Source organism: Plectropomus leopardus, chromosome 6, assembly GCF_008729295.1.
Source record: "Plectropomus leopardus isolate mb chromosome 6, YSFRI_Pleo_2.0, whole genome shotgun sequence".
NCBI classification, from domain to species: Eukaryota; Metazoa; Chordata; class Actinopteri; order Perciformes; family Serranidae; genus Plectropomus; species Plectropomus leopardus.
The window spans coordinates 7,999,519-8,014,705 of record NC_056468.1 but is presented as its reverse complement, the minus strand read 5'-3'; the positions used below and the strand labels follow the sequence as shown (position 1 = coordinate 8,014,705).

At 43.0% G+C, this 15,187-nt stretch overlaps 1 protein-coding gene across 6 annotated transcripts in view; it reads left to right on the top strand.

Annotated features, from left to right (window-relative positions):
* Window positions 1-15,187, top strand: part of arvcfb (ARVCF delta catenin family member b) — a 128,175-nt gene that overhangs the window by 97,112 nt on the left and 15,876 nt on the right. For all 6 annotated transcript variants that reach the window (XM_042487462.1, XM_042487461.1, XM_042487459.1 and 3 more), the window contains 3 exons: window positions 12,041-12,168; window positions 13,823-13,973; window positions 14,466-14,658. In XM_042487462.1, coding sequence (XP_042343396.1) covers window positions 12,041-12,168; window positions 13,823-13,973; window positions 14,466-14,658 — 472 coding nt within the window. The remainder of the gene's footprint in view (window positions 1-12,040; window positions 12,169-13,822; window positions 13,974-14,465; window positions 14,659-15,187) is intronic.

The following is a 15,187-nucleotide window of genomic DNA, read 5'->3' as shown; positions in this document are numbered from 1 at the left end:
GGGGATTACTGGTTTCTATAGGTACAACAACAGTAAAGTCAGAGAACCCACACAGTCCTGAGGAGAGGTCAGATTAGGCACAGTAAGTGGCCCCTGTGTGGGTGTTTGGCCAGTACCGGGGCTATGTGGAGGCACAGGTGTAAAAAACAACAAATGAACTCAGGTGAAAGCTTTTAGTCCAATTAACACACAGGGAGACAAAACAAAAGCAGAGCAACTAAAGCAGGAGGACCTCTAGAGACAAAACAAAGAGTTTTAAAAAACACAACAAATTACCACTGAGACAAAAAAACACAGACTCTTATTACATCCTATCACAGGTCATTCATTTGAGAATAGGAATGTGGATAATACAGGCTGTTCATGAGGGCAGTGTATGATATATTTTTGAACCTGTGGCCTTTTATCAATCAGTCTATCCGTCAATGGACATGTTAATCCATTGCCAGCACCTCCTAAATCCTTTAACTGCAGAGTTTTGCTCTTATTATTCCCCCATGCACACCGCATCAACATCAAATACCTGCACCACGTTCTGGTAGCAAAATAGCTCTGTATTTAGGTTTTGTTATCGGCAAAAAATATTGACTATTGGTTCCAGCCGCTTTAAAGAGTTTCTGCACACTTAAATGTTTTTTGAGTCGTGAACGAAATGACAAAAATGACAGCCATGAAGACTGACTGAGGACAGTATTGGCAGACAAACTGGTAGGAATCATGGGGGGATCAATGGGGATTTACTCATTTCTGGAGCGAGCCTCAAGTCGCCATTTAAAGAACTACAGTTTTTGCCACTTCCTTGTTGGCTTCATTTTTCAGCCCTGGAGGTTGCCGCTTGGTTTGAAATGACTCAACACGTCTGCTCTTTTAAATCAGCCCTAAAACTTGCATGCCAGTGCAGACATAAAGTCGACCAATCGGGAGTTATCTACGTCATGAAATGTATATAAAAAAAAAGATTGTTAAAGGCCTCTAATCAACTTCTCCGTCATACATGTTTCCCCTATTTCTTAGCTTTTTGCCCACTTTTTTAACATTTCTCAAAATTATGCTGTGTGTGGAGTTAGGCTCAGAAGTGGGGGTGAAGTCACACTGTAAACCAAAAATGAAAGAACAGGCTTTAGTGCAGCTTTAGTCTGTGTATGTGCGTGTGTTAAAGCTGTATTCCTTTCCATCATCCAGGCTGCAGGCTCAGGCCCCAATCAGTCTCTACCACCACCCCCACCCCCCTTTACCCCACATCTGCTTCAGTAAGGCCTCTATCTTCAGTCCTCGTTCCAGTCACTGCCATATCTCTATTAACCCCCCTCACACACACACACACCAGCAGTCCACAGGATTATCTAGGCTTATTCCCGAAGGCTTGGACACCCAACCTCCAAACCCCCATCCCAAACTGTCGAATACATCATTTAGCCTGTGCTGCAGTGCCTCAGTTTTTTTTCTGGAAGATTGTAGATGGCTTTTTTTCCCCATTATTTCCTCTCTTATTACTGTCGAGTTGCCCTGACATGATCTATGCATCTCTGTGGACTATTTACCGTGAAAGCTGTCCCATCCACCGCACAACATTCACTGCTCTTATCCACTCAGTCACGATTTCCTCCTTCTCTCTATCCTTCCTCCCCTTTACTCCTTCACCCACTATATTATTCCATCCATTTCTGCTCCCTGGTCACTTGCATTTCCTTCCCTCCTTTCCTCTGTTGATGCACATTTTCTTGGTGAAATCCCAGTCAGATGTAGCATGTTAGGAATCAACTGTACGCTGGAATCTGTGGTGAAAGCACAACACCGCCCTGACAACTTAAGCTTGTTTTTCAGCCTTTCAGGCTCAGGTGAGCAACTAAAACTGCCAAACAGGAAATAGGAAATGTTGTCCACTGCCCCCCATCAGCTTTTCTCTGTGCCCCCCTTCTCTTTATCTTTATCTCTTCCTCTCTCTGCCTATTCTTGCCTCTCTATCTCTTTCTCTCTGGCAGGCTCTTACTGTTGCTTGAGTTTCTGGTTTCGTTTGTGTCTGAGTGAGGACGTGAGTTGCCTGGGTAAAGAGAGCTGGCACTCAAGGTGATGCTGAAACAAACTACACTCTTACTAAACACACACACACATCATCGTCATACTCACTAATGCGCTCAAAAGCAGATACACACGCTTTCCACTCTGAAGCACTTGAGCGTCTAAGGGAGCCTTTTCTGCTAAATACAAACTTAAATGGAGCACGAGCAGGGCTTGGCCACTAATTGTAGTCCTCAGGCAAGAATTTTGACCAGATCCTGTGGAATCATGGGAATTGTAGGTAAGGTTGAGAAAGGTCTCCATTTAAAGCTACTTTGGTTGCCCATTTGCCTCCAACTCATCGCCTTTGAATGAAGTGCATCACCTAAATGAGAAAGTTGCTGTTATGTAATATGCAGACTGAAAAGCAGTTTGTTCCTTACTCCTTTTTTTGCTGTTGCTCGCCCAACTGTCTCACATCAATGTCGGATGAACAGATTTGTTAGTGGCAATGGAGAGGGGGTTTCCATAGCAACCCCAGTATTACCACCGTGCACACTTTCATCTCTACATATTGTCTACATCAATAGGTAGAGCAGTTTTGGCATTGTTTCTCTGCATTTTGTGTTTGCAGTGAAGATGCAGGAGGTCATGAGAGAGGCAGGCTGAGAGAGAACAAGAAAGAGATGGTGGGAGAAGGCGATAAAGGAAAGAAGAAACAGAGAAAAGAGCAACGGGAAGAGAAAATAAATGTTCTCAGCACAGCGGCAGGCTTCTCTGTATCAGTTCTCCATCTGTACCTGACTTAATAACACAGTCCAGACATGCATCTGCAACGTGTGGTTGCATGTAGTATGGAAAGTGCAGCTTCATGGCTGAGTGTGTAAACTGTAAATCAGTGTAAGATGGACTCCAAAGCTGCAGTCACATAATTTTGGATGGAAGGTAGCCATTGGAAAGATTACTATGTTTATGACTTGCAAGTTTTTTACCTCATCGGATATCTCAAGATTTATTTTCTTCCTCTATCTCTCTCTCTCTCTCTCTCTTTCTTTTGTGGTGTTGGTGAAATTATTTTCCTCTCAGATAGCAATGCCTGATCACCAAAGCTGAGCAGTATCTGACCTTACTGACATGAATTGACACATCCAGACAGATAGCAGTGTGGGATATCATTGTGCTTCCTTGTGTACTAGAGATTCCAACTGTCCTAGCAGGTTTTGACAGCGGTATTTGAGACTGAAATGAGCCCTGGGTTATAACAATGCAGAGGGGCTGCCTTGGTGTAAGCTTGTTGCTTAATGTGAGACATGAAATTCAAGCCAAGAAATTCAGTTTGAGCAACATGATCCATGTTAAGGCTTACCAGATGTCGAAACATGGCACAGCACTTCATAGGAGTCTGACACAGTTTTTTACAACTCTGGAGAGTTCTCACAGAAGCAATTACTTAGGCAAATACTTTGCCCATTTTCAACCAGCTTTGTATCATAACAATGTAGGTGGTATGTGTAAATTAACTGTGGTAAACATCCCTCCATCTTATCAGCCCCCATTTCTCCCTTCTCATCTCTGCTTTAGAGCTGTTGCTTGAACTACAGTAGTACTTTTTTCATATGCCCACAACCTTGGACAGAAAGAGTAACGAGAGATAGAGAAACTAAGATTAAACTCCGATCAAATGGTAAGCAGTACTGATCAAATATCAACCTAGATTCTGTTACTGTGTTACCTATTTCTTTCCTAAAATGTCTTTATAAACATATTTTAGTGTACGGTTTAGCTATATTACGAGAGTTTGTGAACAGAAAGCGGCTGGCGTACATGCTGTATTCTGTAAATGGAGGCCAAAAAAAAGTGAATAAAACGAAGAATTTGTTACTGATCGCTTTGTTTTTGCCTCAAATGTTTTTAGACACGTTTTATCGTTCTTTTTTACTGTAACAGAATGTCCTTTGTCACCAGCTGGCTACCAAATTTCCTGTGTCAAAATGCTCAAGCCTGCATTATGTCATCCACTAACAGGAGCATTTATTGGTCTGGTGTGGTGCAGTGATTTCTGGTGGTTGTAGGTTTTCTTCTTATTGAGCACAACTGAATGCCACTGTCCTTTTTCTCTGGTTATATAGCATCAATTTAAAAAATATTGTCTTTTCCAACAGCCCAGTTTTATGAAGAGATGATGTCTCCAGTAGTAAAATCCTTCTTTAATCTTTCATCATGTCAACACAGTCTGGATGAAAAGTTGAACCTTGTTCATTAGTTTTTCTATCAACTCTTGTTTTTAATCCAAAACACACCCATGTTGACAACACTAACAAAACAGAAAAAGAAACATATTTTTTTACATCAACTGTAATAATACAAAACAAACAAATTACTTGCAAACAAATGGTTACAAATACAGCGGACAAGTTGAATACTAAATAATACATATCCGTCATCTAGGGATATGCCACATTGTTTGAATTCAGAGTTGATTGTGTTAGGGTTAGAAATTGTATTAAATTAGTGTTAAATTACCTTGATCAGCGATGTGGGCCTAATACGAGGCTTGGTTTTTTTTTTTGCATTTTATGCATCTTAAAAGGTTTTCCAGGAGTAATAAGGACTTGGATATTGACACAAATTGTATTCAGATTTAAGTCGGAAGCTTGCAATCATGATAACTCACATACTTTGAATGTGGCATAAGGATTCGGTGTGAGAGTTGGCACTAATTGGGAAGAAATAGCAGGAGGATACACACTAATGTTGGTAATGTTGACTATCATAGCTATACTTTTATATCTGTGCCTTCAGCAGACTCTAAAATTGGTTATTGCTGTTTCCAAGTGCTGTCACACATCTCCTAATTCACATTTAAGTGCACATGACTGGCCCAACAAAGTGGTAAATACAACTTGGAAAATGGAATTGACTTGTTTTCCTCCCCAGTCCATTTTCTTATTATTTCCAACTAAAAGCACCTGGATCCATGACATGCAGCTTTTACCTGTGCTAAACATGGAGTTAGCAGCGCTTGGTTTACTCTTTAAAACACAGAGAGAGGAAATTCCTCACAAGTGGCCTTTGTGTCTTCGTGCACAGGCCATTTGTACTATCTGTCTAAACATTGGTCGATGTTTACTTTCAAGGTTGAATCGCTTGTTATGAAAGGCTTTTTCATACTCTACACAAGTGGAAAAGTGACATATCTTGTCAACATGTTTTTTATCCCAAGGGAAATAATATGTCCACCTGACAGAGATTGTAATATAAACTAACACTTTCACCTCAGGCCCTGAAACACTATTACATTAGCAGGAGGAACATTGGAAACAAACAACCAGAGCATTACCACTGTTGATCCACTGAGAGGCCGGATTGCTGCGAGGCACATTCTTGAGCGAGCCACAGAAAACCTAATACAACCACGGCTCAAGAGTGAGAGACCCACTGGCACCGCGTTTCTGTCCGAAGTTCAGGGGTTGATGGAGCATTTCCGATGGACTTTGTGAAAGGAGTGCTTGGACGTTTTATTTGGTGTCGGGTTTGTCAGCATGTTTTTGCTAACGGTGTTGATGTGTCCTCTCTGAACTAAAAGCCCGCAGCAGGAGGAAGTACTCCCCTGTCACTGCAGAGGCAGCTTGCTGAAAAGGATCCTATTGTGTTAAATGGTAGGAAACGAGCTTTCATGGACCAGACTTTTGGTAGTGCTAGAGCAAGACCCCTGTTGTGAAATGGCAAAGATAGAGGGAGGGAGGAGTCTGTGCTGCGTATTCGCCTTGTGCCTCAGAGATCTCTCCACTCTGTCTCTTTCCCCAGCTTCCTCTGCCCTCTATTAAACCATCCCATCACACCAGGACATGTTTGTGGCCCAAAGCTGATGGGTAGCTGTCCAAGAGATGGGCCTGTTGCCACCTTCTGCCTCTCTTTGTCAACATCCAACAAACTAAGGCCAAACCACCGTGTGGGTATGCTAATATGTGGTGCCCCGGGGCTGCCCATTGAGATGCCATTCTGTGGCTGGGTGTGAGAAGAGAAAATGCAGCTTTGACTCCTGGATCCTGTCAGTGTGAAGGGGTGACCGGGGGGTGAACGGCCTTTGCAGCCTGGCAGTGAACTCTGTTTTGGCTCCGCTTGGCTCTGAGTCTGTCAGGAGGACTGCAGAGAGAAAGGGAATGCAAGCCTCCATCACATGTTCTCCCTCCGGTTTAGAATGAGGACACTTGCGTGTTTTAAATCAACTGAACCAGACATGGGTCAAATTGTGTTTGCAAAAGAGTGTTTGTTCAGTGTAACCTTCGCGGAGTAGCTGATTTTCACAGTGGTTCACAGCAGAAATTACACCAGAAAGAGCAGCGGAAAGTAGAATTTGAAAGTCAATTAAGTGCACTTTTCTGTGATTTATAAGCAGCATTAACATGCATCTCGTATCTGGGGCCTGATTACATTCACGCCTGACATTAAGATGCATCTCCAGAATACAAATGGAATGACAACACTCAGATTCCAATGCGTCACCTCCTCCAGGAATACTTTAGACACATTTATACAGTTTAGAATCGACAGCATCAATTTCACCCATCCCCAAGGATACTGCCATCCATTCTTAAAATATGTTACCACCTAAACTGATTTATTTGCATGTATTCCTCAATTAAAAGCACTCAGAAAAATAATATGGCCCATTGCATTTCTCAGAGCTGGTTTTCTTGCATTTACAGTTGATTTCCATGCATTATGGCCTGTCCAATTTAATTATCTGCCATGCACTGGAGAACTGACACTGTCCAACTCCATCCATGTGGTGCTCTTCCAAGCAGCGTGGCCAAGAAAATGAGCAGACTTTGCAAACACTGACTGAAGGCAGAAGCACTGAAGGCATTTTTTGTGCCCCTGCGAACCTTGCCAATTTACTTGTTTTGTTTACGTGGCTCCACCGCTCACCTTTTGGTTTTTAATGAGCCGGAGAGAGCCACGACCATTATAATACCGATGGCATAATACTTTTAATGATGTGCTGATTTAGCCACGGCCCCGCTGTGGTTCTGCCCCGCAAAAATCTTCATTAGCACCGTAGTGCTCTCCCATGCGCCTGTGCTTAAAGACGCTCTTACATAAAAAGGGTGGCTGGCAGGGTTAAATGTGCACAAGTTTCACATGTGGAGACTCGACAACTTTAGGCTTTCCCACTGGAGCGGCCTGATTTATTTATGTGTGTTACACAGGGGGAGAATGTGACCCTGTGGTCAGCATATGCTTTATTTTCTCCTTTTTTTCTTAACATGTCTTCAGTGTCTCTGTTTCTACCTGGAGAAACTGAACAATGAGATTAACAGCTTCTACAGTGCTGGATGTCATCAGCATTTCGATTAACCAACAGTCAGGACTGCAAAGGTCAGAGGCTGTGATATTCAGTTATTCCTGTGAGTATAGAATGGCTACACGAGAGCGAAAAGCTGTTACAGAAAAATGTCTGACAGATAGGAGGGATTTATTTATTTTCTGCGGTTTGTTTTCTTTTTTTTCCTCCATCTGCCACTCTCTTTATCTTCCTCCACCTCTCTCCAGTCCTTTCACAGCGCTGTAAAACTCCCCTATGAGTTGTAGAAAGTGATACGCCATCATGTCCCTCTGATTCGTGGGAAGTGCTGTGTGCTGGAAGTGGAGCAGTAAATAAATGGAGCTAGCACAGTGCTCGTGTAGATGCAGGAAGAGACCCTGTACGCGTTGTAGCTAGACTGGATCGATGAACATCACTTTTTGACATGTCTGGGCGAGGGCTTGGGGGTGTGTGTGTGTGCGTGTGTGCAGAGGTGTTGGCAAAGGTGTGTATCCAGTTCAGTTCTGCACGGATGCCGCCAACTATTCTAGAGGAAGGCAGATGGCTGAGAGAATTGAGTCAGTGAGGTGTTTCTATGAGTGTGTGAGCCTTCGGAAAAGTCCTCATTATGTTCCAATACATGTATGAGTGTGTGTATCCCCTCCTCGCCCATCAGTTAATCCATTATCATTTACCAGCCTGTCACACCGCTACACCTTGGCTTTAATTGCAGCCAATAGTGAAGCTCCTTGAACCGAGTTAATGCTATAGCTCTGCACTGAGCATCACTCAATCACTTCGACTTAACTTTGTTTCTAACCCAGTTTTCACGCACTGCAGCACCACAAAGCCCTGCAAAGGGCACTAATTGTGCTTCGCCTCAGTTGCAGGAGTTGCCACTGTCATCTTCTGCTTTGAAAAGTAACCTGCTGCTCCTCCCCATTGACCTTATTTGGGGATGTGCTTAGATCTCCTAAGCATTTCTTTTTGCATGCATTTTTGACTCTGTGTGTGCGCGTGCGTGTGTGTGTGTGCGCGTGTGTGTGTGTGTGTGTGTGTGTGTGTGTGTGTGTGTGTGTGTCTCAGCACGGGTTACGTAGCAGAGCTCAGCAGGGGTGTTGTAAGGTGCCAAGCCAACACACAAGTAGGGGGAGTAGACACGCTGGGCTCAGCCCACAGGGAGTTGGCAACATTACTTTGACTATAATGTATTCACTTATAGATTTCTTTTCTATTTTTGTAACATTGACTTGGCAGCTGGCAGCGATGGAACATAATGCAGTGTTTAAGAACAATCATTTTGAGATAATCTATCATTTCTGTTCCACTGCCTGTATTTGACAGCTTTAGCTGCTGTTACTTTGCAGAAAAATATTTTTCATACAAAACATGTGATCATCCCATAAATTATGACAAATTGTTTTAGGAGTAATGGAGGTATTTTTCCACTGTGGTAAGTCCGCTTCTAGCTAAGGATCCGGATTCTTCATCCAAAACTGGTGTCCGAGCCTGCACCATGTATATGTGACTATAACAAGATATGTGACAGTGATGTTTGAAAACATTGTATACTCTGTGCTCAGTGCTTGCTTACACTCCACCACTGGATATATCCATATTTAAATAATCTCATCATGTTTGCAGTCTGTCACAGAATTTAGGGCTGTGGGTTGCCCTGAGCAACGCCATGGTCATGTCACGCTGACAGCTCATCTCCTCTCTGAATTGTAATTCTGCCTAACAAACTGACAACTAGCAGGCCAAAAGGCTAGCAAGAGATGACTGATGACAACAAAACTGCAGTATACAGTTGCCAACAGAGCTCAACCTGGCTTGTGCTTTTAGGAAAGACCTAAGGCTCTCTGTGCTGACATTAAACCCTCGCTAAGGACGCTGAGTGAAGGCTCTGGCAGAGATATTCTCTGGCTCAACAGCGAGAAATTCCACTTAGGATAAAGGAATTAGTTTAAAGGCCCAGTGAATTTCCCTCCATTTTCATCCTCCTTTGTTGAACGGCACATCTTGTCTTTGTCTTGAGTCTTTCATTTGTAAAAGGGCAATTTCATAAGTCGCTTCAGTTGGTTGCCTGACCAAGACCCCAGGAATTACAAGATGGAGGAAATGTGGATTTGCAGATTATATTACAAAAATACTGTTAGAAAAAGCAGTTTTGGAGCGCAGGCCAACTTGGCAACAAACGTTCAACACGGGCTGACATTTTGTGCACAGAGAATGTGCCTCGGAGATGAAGTGTCTGTCAACAGGACCGCCTGCAAGATGGTCTCCAGTTTGCTGAGTGTGCACCCAGTAGGCCCAGAAATATGAGGAGCATGCAGAATGTTGCTGAGTGTCTGGTTTGCAGACTCTCCTCTCTTGCGTCGCCCCCTCAGAGAAAACCTATTGATGTGATTCATGTTTTTGCACCTGGTTACAACCAGGGGTCTTGCGCTTGACAGCTCCTGCTTCTGCTGCTTCTTTGAAAAGAAGTTTGAGATTTCTCAAGCTGCACCAACAGTAACATCTTTCCCACCTGGCAGTTCCTCCCACACACACTCTGGAGCAGGCTTGGCATGATGTTAGGGTGTGTGTTGGGGGGGGGCACAGGGGTGAAAACCCTGCTTTTTGAGTGTTAACAACTATGTAGCTATGTCTGAATCTGGCAATCCCAGAGCGCGCCCCAGCTTCCGCTCTCTGTAAATTACGGGTGTGAGATGTGGATTTGGAGGCACAAATGTCAGTTTGTGTGTTTTTGTTGTACCTCTCAAACACACAAATGACACTCTTTCCTCTTTCACTGTTTTCTTTTTGTTCTGCTGAAAAAAAAACAAGTCAATAAAAAAAAGAGACCTTAAAGTGGCCTCTTCAGGGTTTTGATTCATGCTTTTATACTTTGACCCAAGTCACACTTATACTACAAAAAGATCTCAAAGAATGCACTAAGGGCCTTGTCAGCCCTTGCGCATCAATCAAATAGGGTTACTATATATCCCTGCCCACATAATACAGGGGTTTTCAAATAGAACCTTGGAAATTTTGGTCTCCGAGCACATGGGAAGAAAGAGTGGCTTACAGTTTCTTTAATTTGAGCCTAGAGGGATAGAAGAAGGACTTGAAATTGCTTGTGTGCTATTGTAGCGGATAGGAAGGAAGCTGCTGGTGAAATGTTATTTCTGTAAAAGGAGATTTTAGCCACCAGTTTTAAAGCATCAGCTAACATGTGATCCATAGTGCAAAAGTCTGTTTAAGCCTTAAGTGGGTAATAGCAGATAGTGCCCCCTGTTGAAGCACTCTGGCCTTACTTGTTTTGATTCCTTACGCTAAAGACATCCACTTTTCACTGTTGCAATAGATTAAGATTGTTCCTGGTATCTGAGCAAATAATCTCAAGATAATTGTATAAGACTACTTCTTAAAGGAATACTTCACCCACAAAATGATCAACCCGTTGTAAATTACCCATCCTGTGTTGAATCCGTGATAGAAACTTTGTTTTTCTCACATGCCTCTACGGTATGTTAATGGAGTCATAGGGCTCTGCGTTTAACAACAGCAAAACTCCATCCAAACATCAGTTTCTTAACTCTCAACTCAATCTCAGTCTGCTCAGTCAATCCCAAACACATGCTTTTTCGCTAAATCCTTAGTATTTACACTTTCGAGTAAACAGTCTCACACACAGTCGCTGACCAGGCCTGGGTGCTTTTAATAGTAACAATGTTGTTTAGCTGTTGCTCAGCGTAGACCCCATTTACTCCAGTTCATTAAGAAATGTCCCCCATTTTTGGATTCTTTGTTCACCAATGAGGCATGTAAGAATAACAAAGTTTTCTTTACAAATTCAATGTAACACGGGACGAGTAGCTGGTATACAAAAGATCACTTTGTAGAATTGCTTTAAAATGAACCTGCACGTAGTCGTAAAAATGTGCCTTCAGGATCATCAAACTTGTAAAGCATTGTTTTGTTCAAGCTATTAAAATGTGACAACACGTCTCCCCTTCCTGCAGTGTGATGCATCCCGCCATAAAAAATGTATGACTCCCTCCAGAGATGCGAGCAGCTAGACATGACCTTGACAGAAGAAACATCCTCGGTCTCAGATCCGTACCTTTTAAATGAATCGTCTCGCGTCTTGTTGATCCCTTGTAAAGCACTTAGCGTCTAACCTGTTTGTGCGAAATAAGAAAAACCCCGGATGAATAAATTAGATTTGATGTGATTCGACGCCTCTGTCTCTCCCTGTGCCTGCTCTGTCTAATAGCTGATAATGTAATTACGTTTCCATCAGAGGGAGGCCTAATGATTGACTGCGGTGGAATGTGTTATGTGCTAGCGAGATAAACCTCCCTCTCAAATACTCTGGGTTTGGTTGGGTCAATAATTTCTCCTTGTGTTCTCCGCATTTATAACAAAGGTATTTTTTCAATCATAACGCTTTAGGAAAGATACAAGGCTCTGTTCTAGCACTTGCAGCCTATTGTGAAAACAAGTGGACAGACTGTATTTGCATCCCACATTTTGTGGCATTTGTCAGGGTTGTCCTGCTGTAACCGGAGGCATTGTACATTATGGTAAACCCAAGCTTCTTCCCCATGTCCTCTTGCCAAAGTTCTCTCCCAGTGGTCCAAGATAAACCTCAGCACTGTACCACCGGTACCTTCACAGCCTAATTGGCCAGTCTGTCTTACCAGGGAGTCTAACCAGTGTGTTTTTTTTCTCTGTATTTCCCTGCAGGCTTCGAGCTGCTGTATCAGCCGGAAGTGGTGAGGCTCTACCTATCTCTGCTGACGGAGAGTCAGAACTACAACACCCTGGAGGCTGCTGCCGGGGCTCTGCAAAATCTCAGCGCTGGACAGTGGACCGTGAGTCTAGGGTTGGGGAGGGTGCAACACGTAGACACAGTGTCCTGTCTGACTTTTAGATTTCTTTCCTCGTACATTGCATTCTTTCGTCTGTCCTCATCACTGACCTTTCAGCAGCAGATATCTTGAAATGTGATTGGAGCAAAAAATACAGTCTGATGGACTTAAAAGGAAACAGAGGAATTTAGAGTTACTAACAAGGTGTAGATGCACTCTCTGCATAATATATAGCCACCGTGTAAGCTGAATTGCAGTCAAACCAGCAGGTAGCTCAAGCACAATCTTTTCACTGATGCTACCTTTCTTGGTCACGACCATCCATTTAAGTGGGATTACATGACTAAATAAGGGTTAGATAACTAATGTACATGAAGCTTTCATCTCTGTTAGATGTTGCCTCTTATGATGGATGATGTGAGAACCTCCAGAGCCGAGTTCAGACATTTATTCCAATTAGAGCGGCTGTGGAGCTGCTGAGAGGCTGTCTGGCTCGCAGGCAGCAGTGAATTATCAACAGGGAAGGCTAGTTGTCGGATGCCAGTTTACGAGGAGCACCTCGGGCAAGAACGGTCACTTATGTTTTTCAGCAGGCCGGCTGCATTCAGTCCACGGCAGCACTTCTCTTAACACCCGTGTGTCAGACTGTAAACATCCTTGAGTCCTCTGAAACCTTTTTACCTGGAGTGGGAAAAACACCCAAATTCCTGATATTTTTTTTAGATTCAGCCCCTGGGTCCCAAATTTCTTGTTAATAATTCAGCAGTAGTGATTTTCAGCTCAGGTGAGCATTTTGAAGAGAAATCGGTCTTTCCTTTGGTTTTTTTTTTTTTTGGTTTTTTTTTTACTTTTGGAGCTGATCAGAATGCCTAGCAAGGCTCAGGAACCTGTGGAGCCGCTAACCCATCACACTGTCATATCTGGACAAAGCATGTCCCTGCTTCCTGGGAGGATATCAGAGCTGCTTCTGTAAAATCCTCCTCATTCTTTGCTTCTGTTTTGTTCTGTGCGACTGGGTTGACCCCTTTCTGAAAGCTTACTACTGCCACCTGCTGGTTCAGCTGTGCCTGTCCTCTGCTTAATTACATCTCTTGGGGTACCAGCGCTTAGAAGATAAACCCTTTTATGTCAAACTTAATGTTTCATGTTACAAAAAAATGAGAAGTAAAATCTACTGATGTTTAAATTAAGACAAATTATATCACATGTCCATTCAGAGCCCCACTGTGGAATGTTGTGAATTAGTCAAGCCCAAGGAGCAGCACTGAGCTGTCTTGTAGTGAATGAATGATTTGGTGTGTGTGCATGTCTGGGTTTTGTGTGTGTGTGTGTGTGTGTGTGTGTGTGTGTGTGTGTGTGTGTGTGTGTGTGTGTGTGTGTGTGAGAGAGAGAGAGAGAGAGAGAGAGAGAGAGCATGAAGTCATATATCAGAAATGTTCCTCATGGAGGTGACCTGGACTCCTCCAGTGGAGCTGTCTCAGTGGTCACATGAAAAGGTGTGTGGTTATGCTGGGCAGCTCCCAGGTGGGAATCTGTAGGTCTGCATGAATGTCAAACAGGACGCTGCTGACAGCGTGTGCTCACTCAGCTTACACTAAAGGTTAAAGGTTTGATATTATAAAAAGCAGTCACACCCTGTTCTCTGTCTGCCCTCCAGTGGTCCAACTACATCCGAGCCACGGTGCGTAAGGAGAAAGGTCTTCCCATCCTGGTGGAGCTGCTACGCTCTGACTCTGACAAGGTGGTGCGAGCTGTGGCCATCGCCCTGCGCAACCTGTCCATCGACCGCCGCAACAAGGACCTGATCGGTACAAACCATTAGCAACATAACACACACTGATATAAGTTTCATCACAAGTGTTCCAGATCAACACAAATACAGTGGATCATTATTGTTTTTGCTTTATCCAAATCATAACCTCTTAAAGCTACAGTTGGTGACTTTTGTAAAAAAAATCAAATCTGTGTAATATTTGCTGAAACTATCATTATATCCACATAGCACTAAATGAGACTAGTAATCTATGAAAACAAATAGTACTTCTCTGCCCGCTCTAAAGCCTTGGAGTGTTTCTAATGGGCTTACTGCACACTAAAAACATCCAGTCAGCATCAAAACAACTGAAATTATCTCAACTCACAAGACTCACAAGACTCAAAAGACTCGGTGCTGTACTACATGACATGTTAAGTCATGTTAAAATATGAATATAAATATGAATAAGTATATAGGTAACATATAGCTAAATTATTACCAGAACTGTCACCTTGCTAACATTAAAAATGATTTCACCTTACAGGAAGTTATGCCATGCGGGACTTGGTGAGCAACCTGCCCAGCGGCCAGCAGCGGCCAGCCAAAAACTTGGAGGAGGACACTGTGGTCGCCATTCTCAACACCATCCACGAGATTGTCACTGACAGCTCTGAAAACGCCCGCTCCCTCGTCCAGGCCCAGGCCATTGAGAAGCTAGTCGCCATCAACAGGACCAGGTAAGATTTACATCACATATTAATGTTCCTTTTCAACATGTAAGGAGTCAGGATTTCTTGTAGTGCTGCCCTGAGTAGCATTTTCTGGACTCTGGAGTTTAAAGGCATTCCAAACTCCAGAGGTGTTGGGTTAAATGACCTTTCTATGCATTTTTTGTGACATTACACAGCATGTGACAATTTTTTATCATTGACAAATGATTATAGACCTACGAACGTAAAACCAAGCTACTTACAATTAGCAGAAAAAGCCCTGTGAAACAGAAGCAGAACATGCTATCTTCAAAAAGATTTAGGATATGCTTCAAAAAAAGGGAGGAACTTATGACCAAAAAAACTGTGGTGTAAAAGAACCGGATCCAGGCACTCAGGACAGTTGGAAAAGCATAAAAGGTCTTTAATTCATAGGACTAGAATCATTAAAAATACATGATGTGCATCGGCTTGTGCCTTCTTCAGGATGTAGTGACACACTCAATTTAGGATACATTTATTATTTATTGTTTTCTCACAAAGAATTTCATGATAT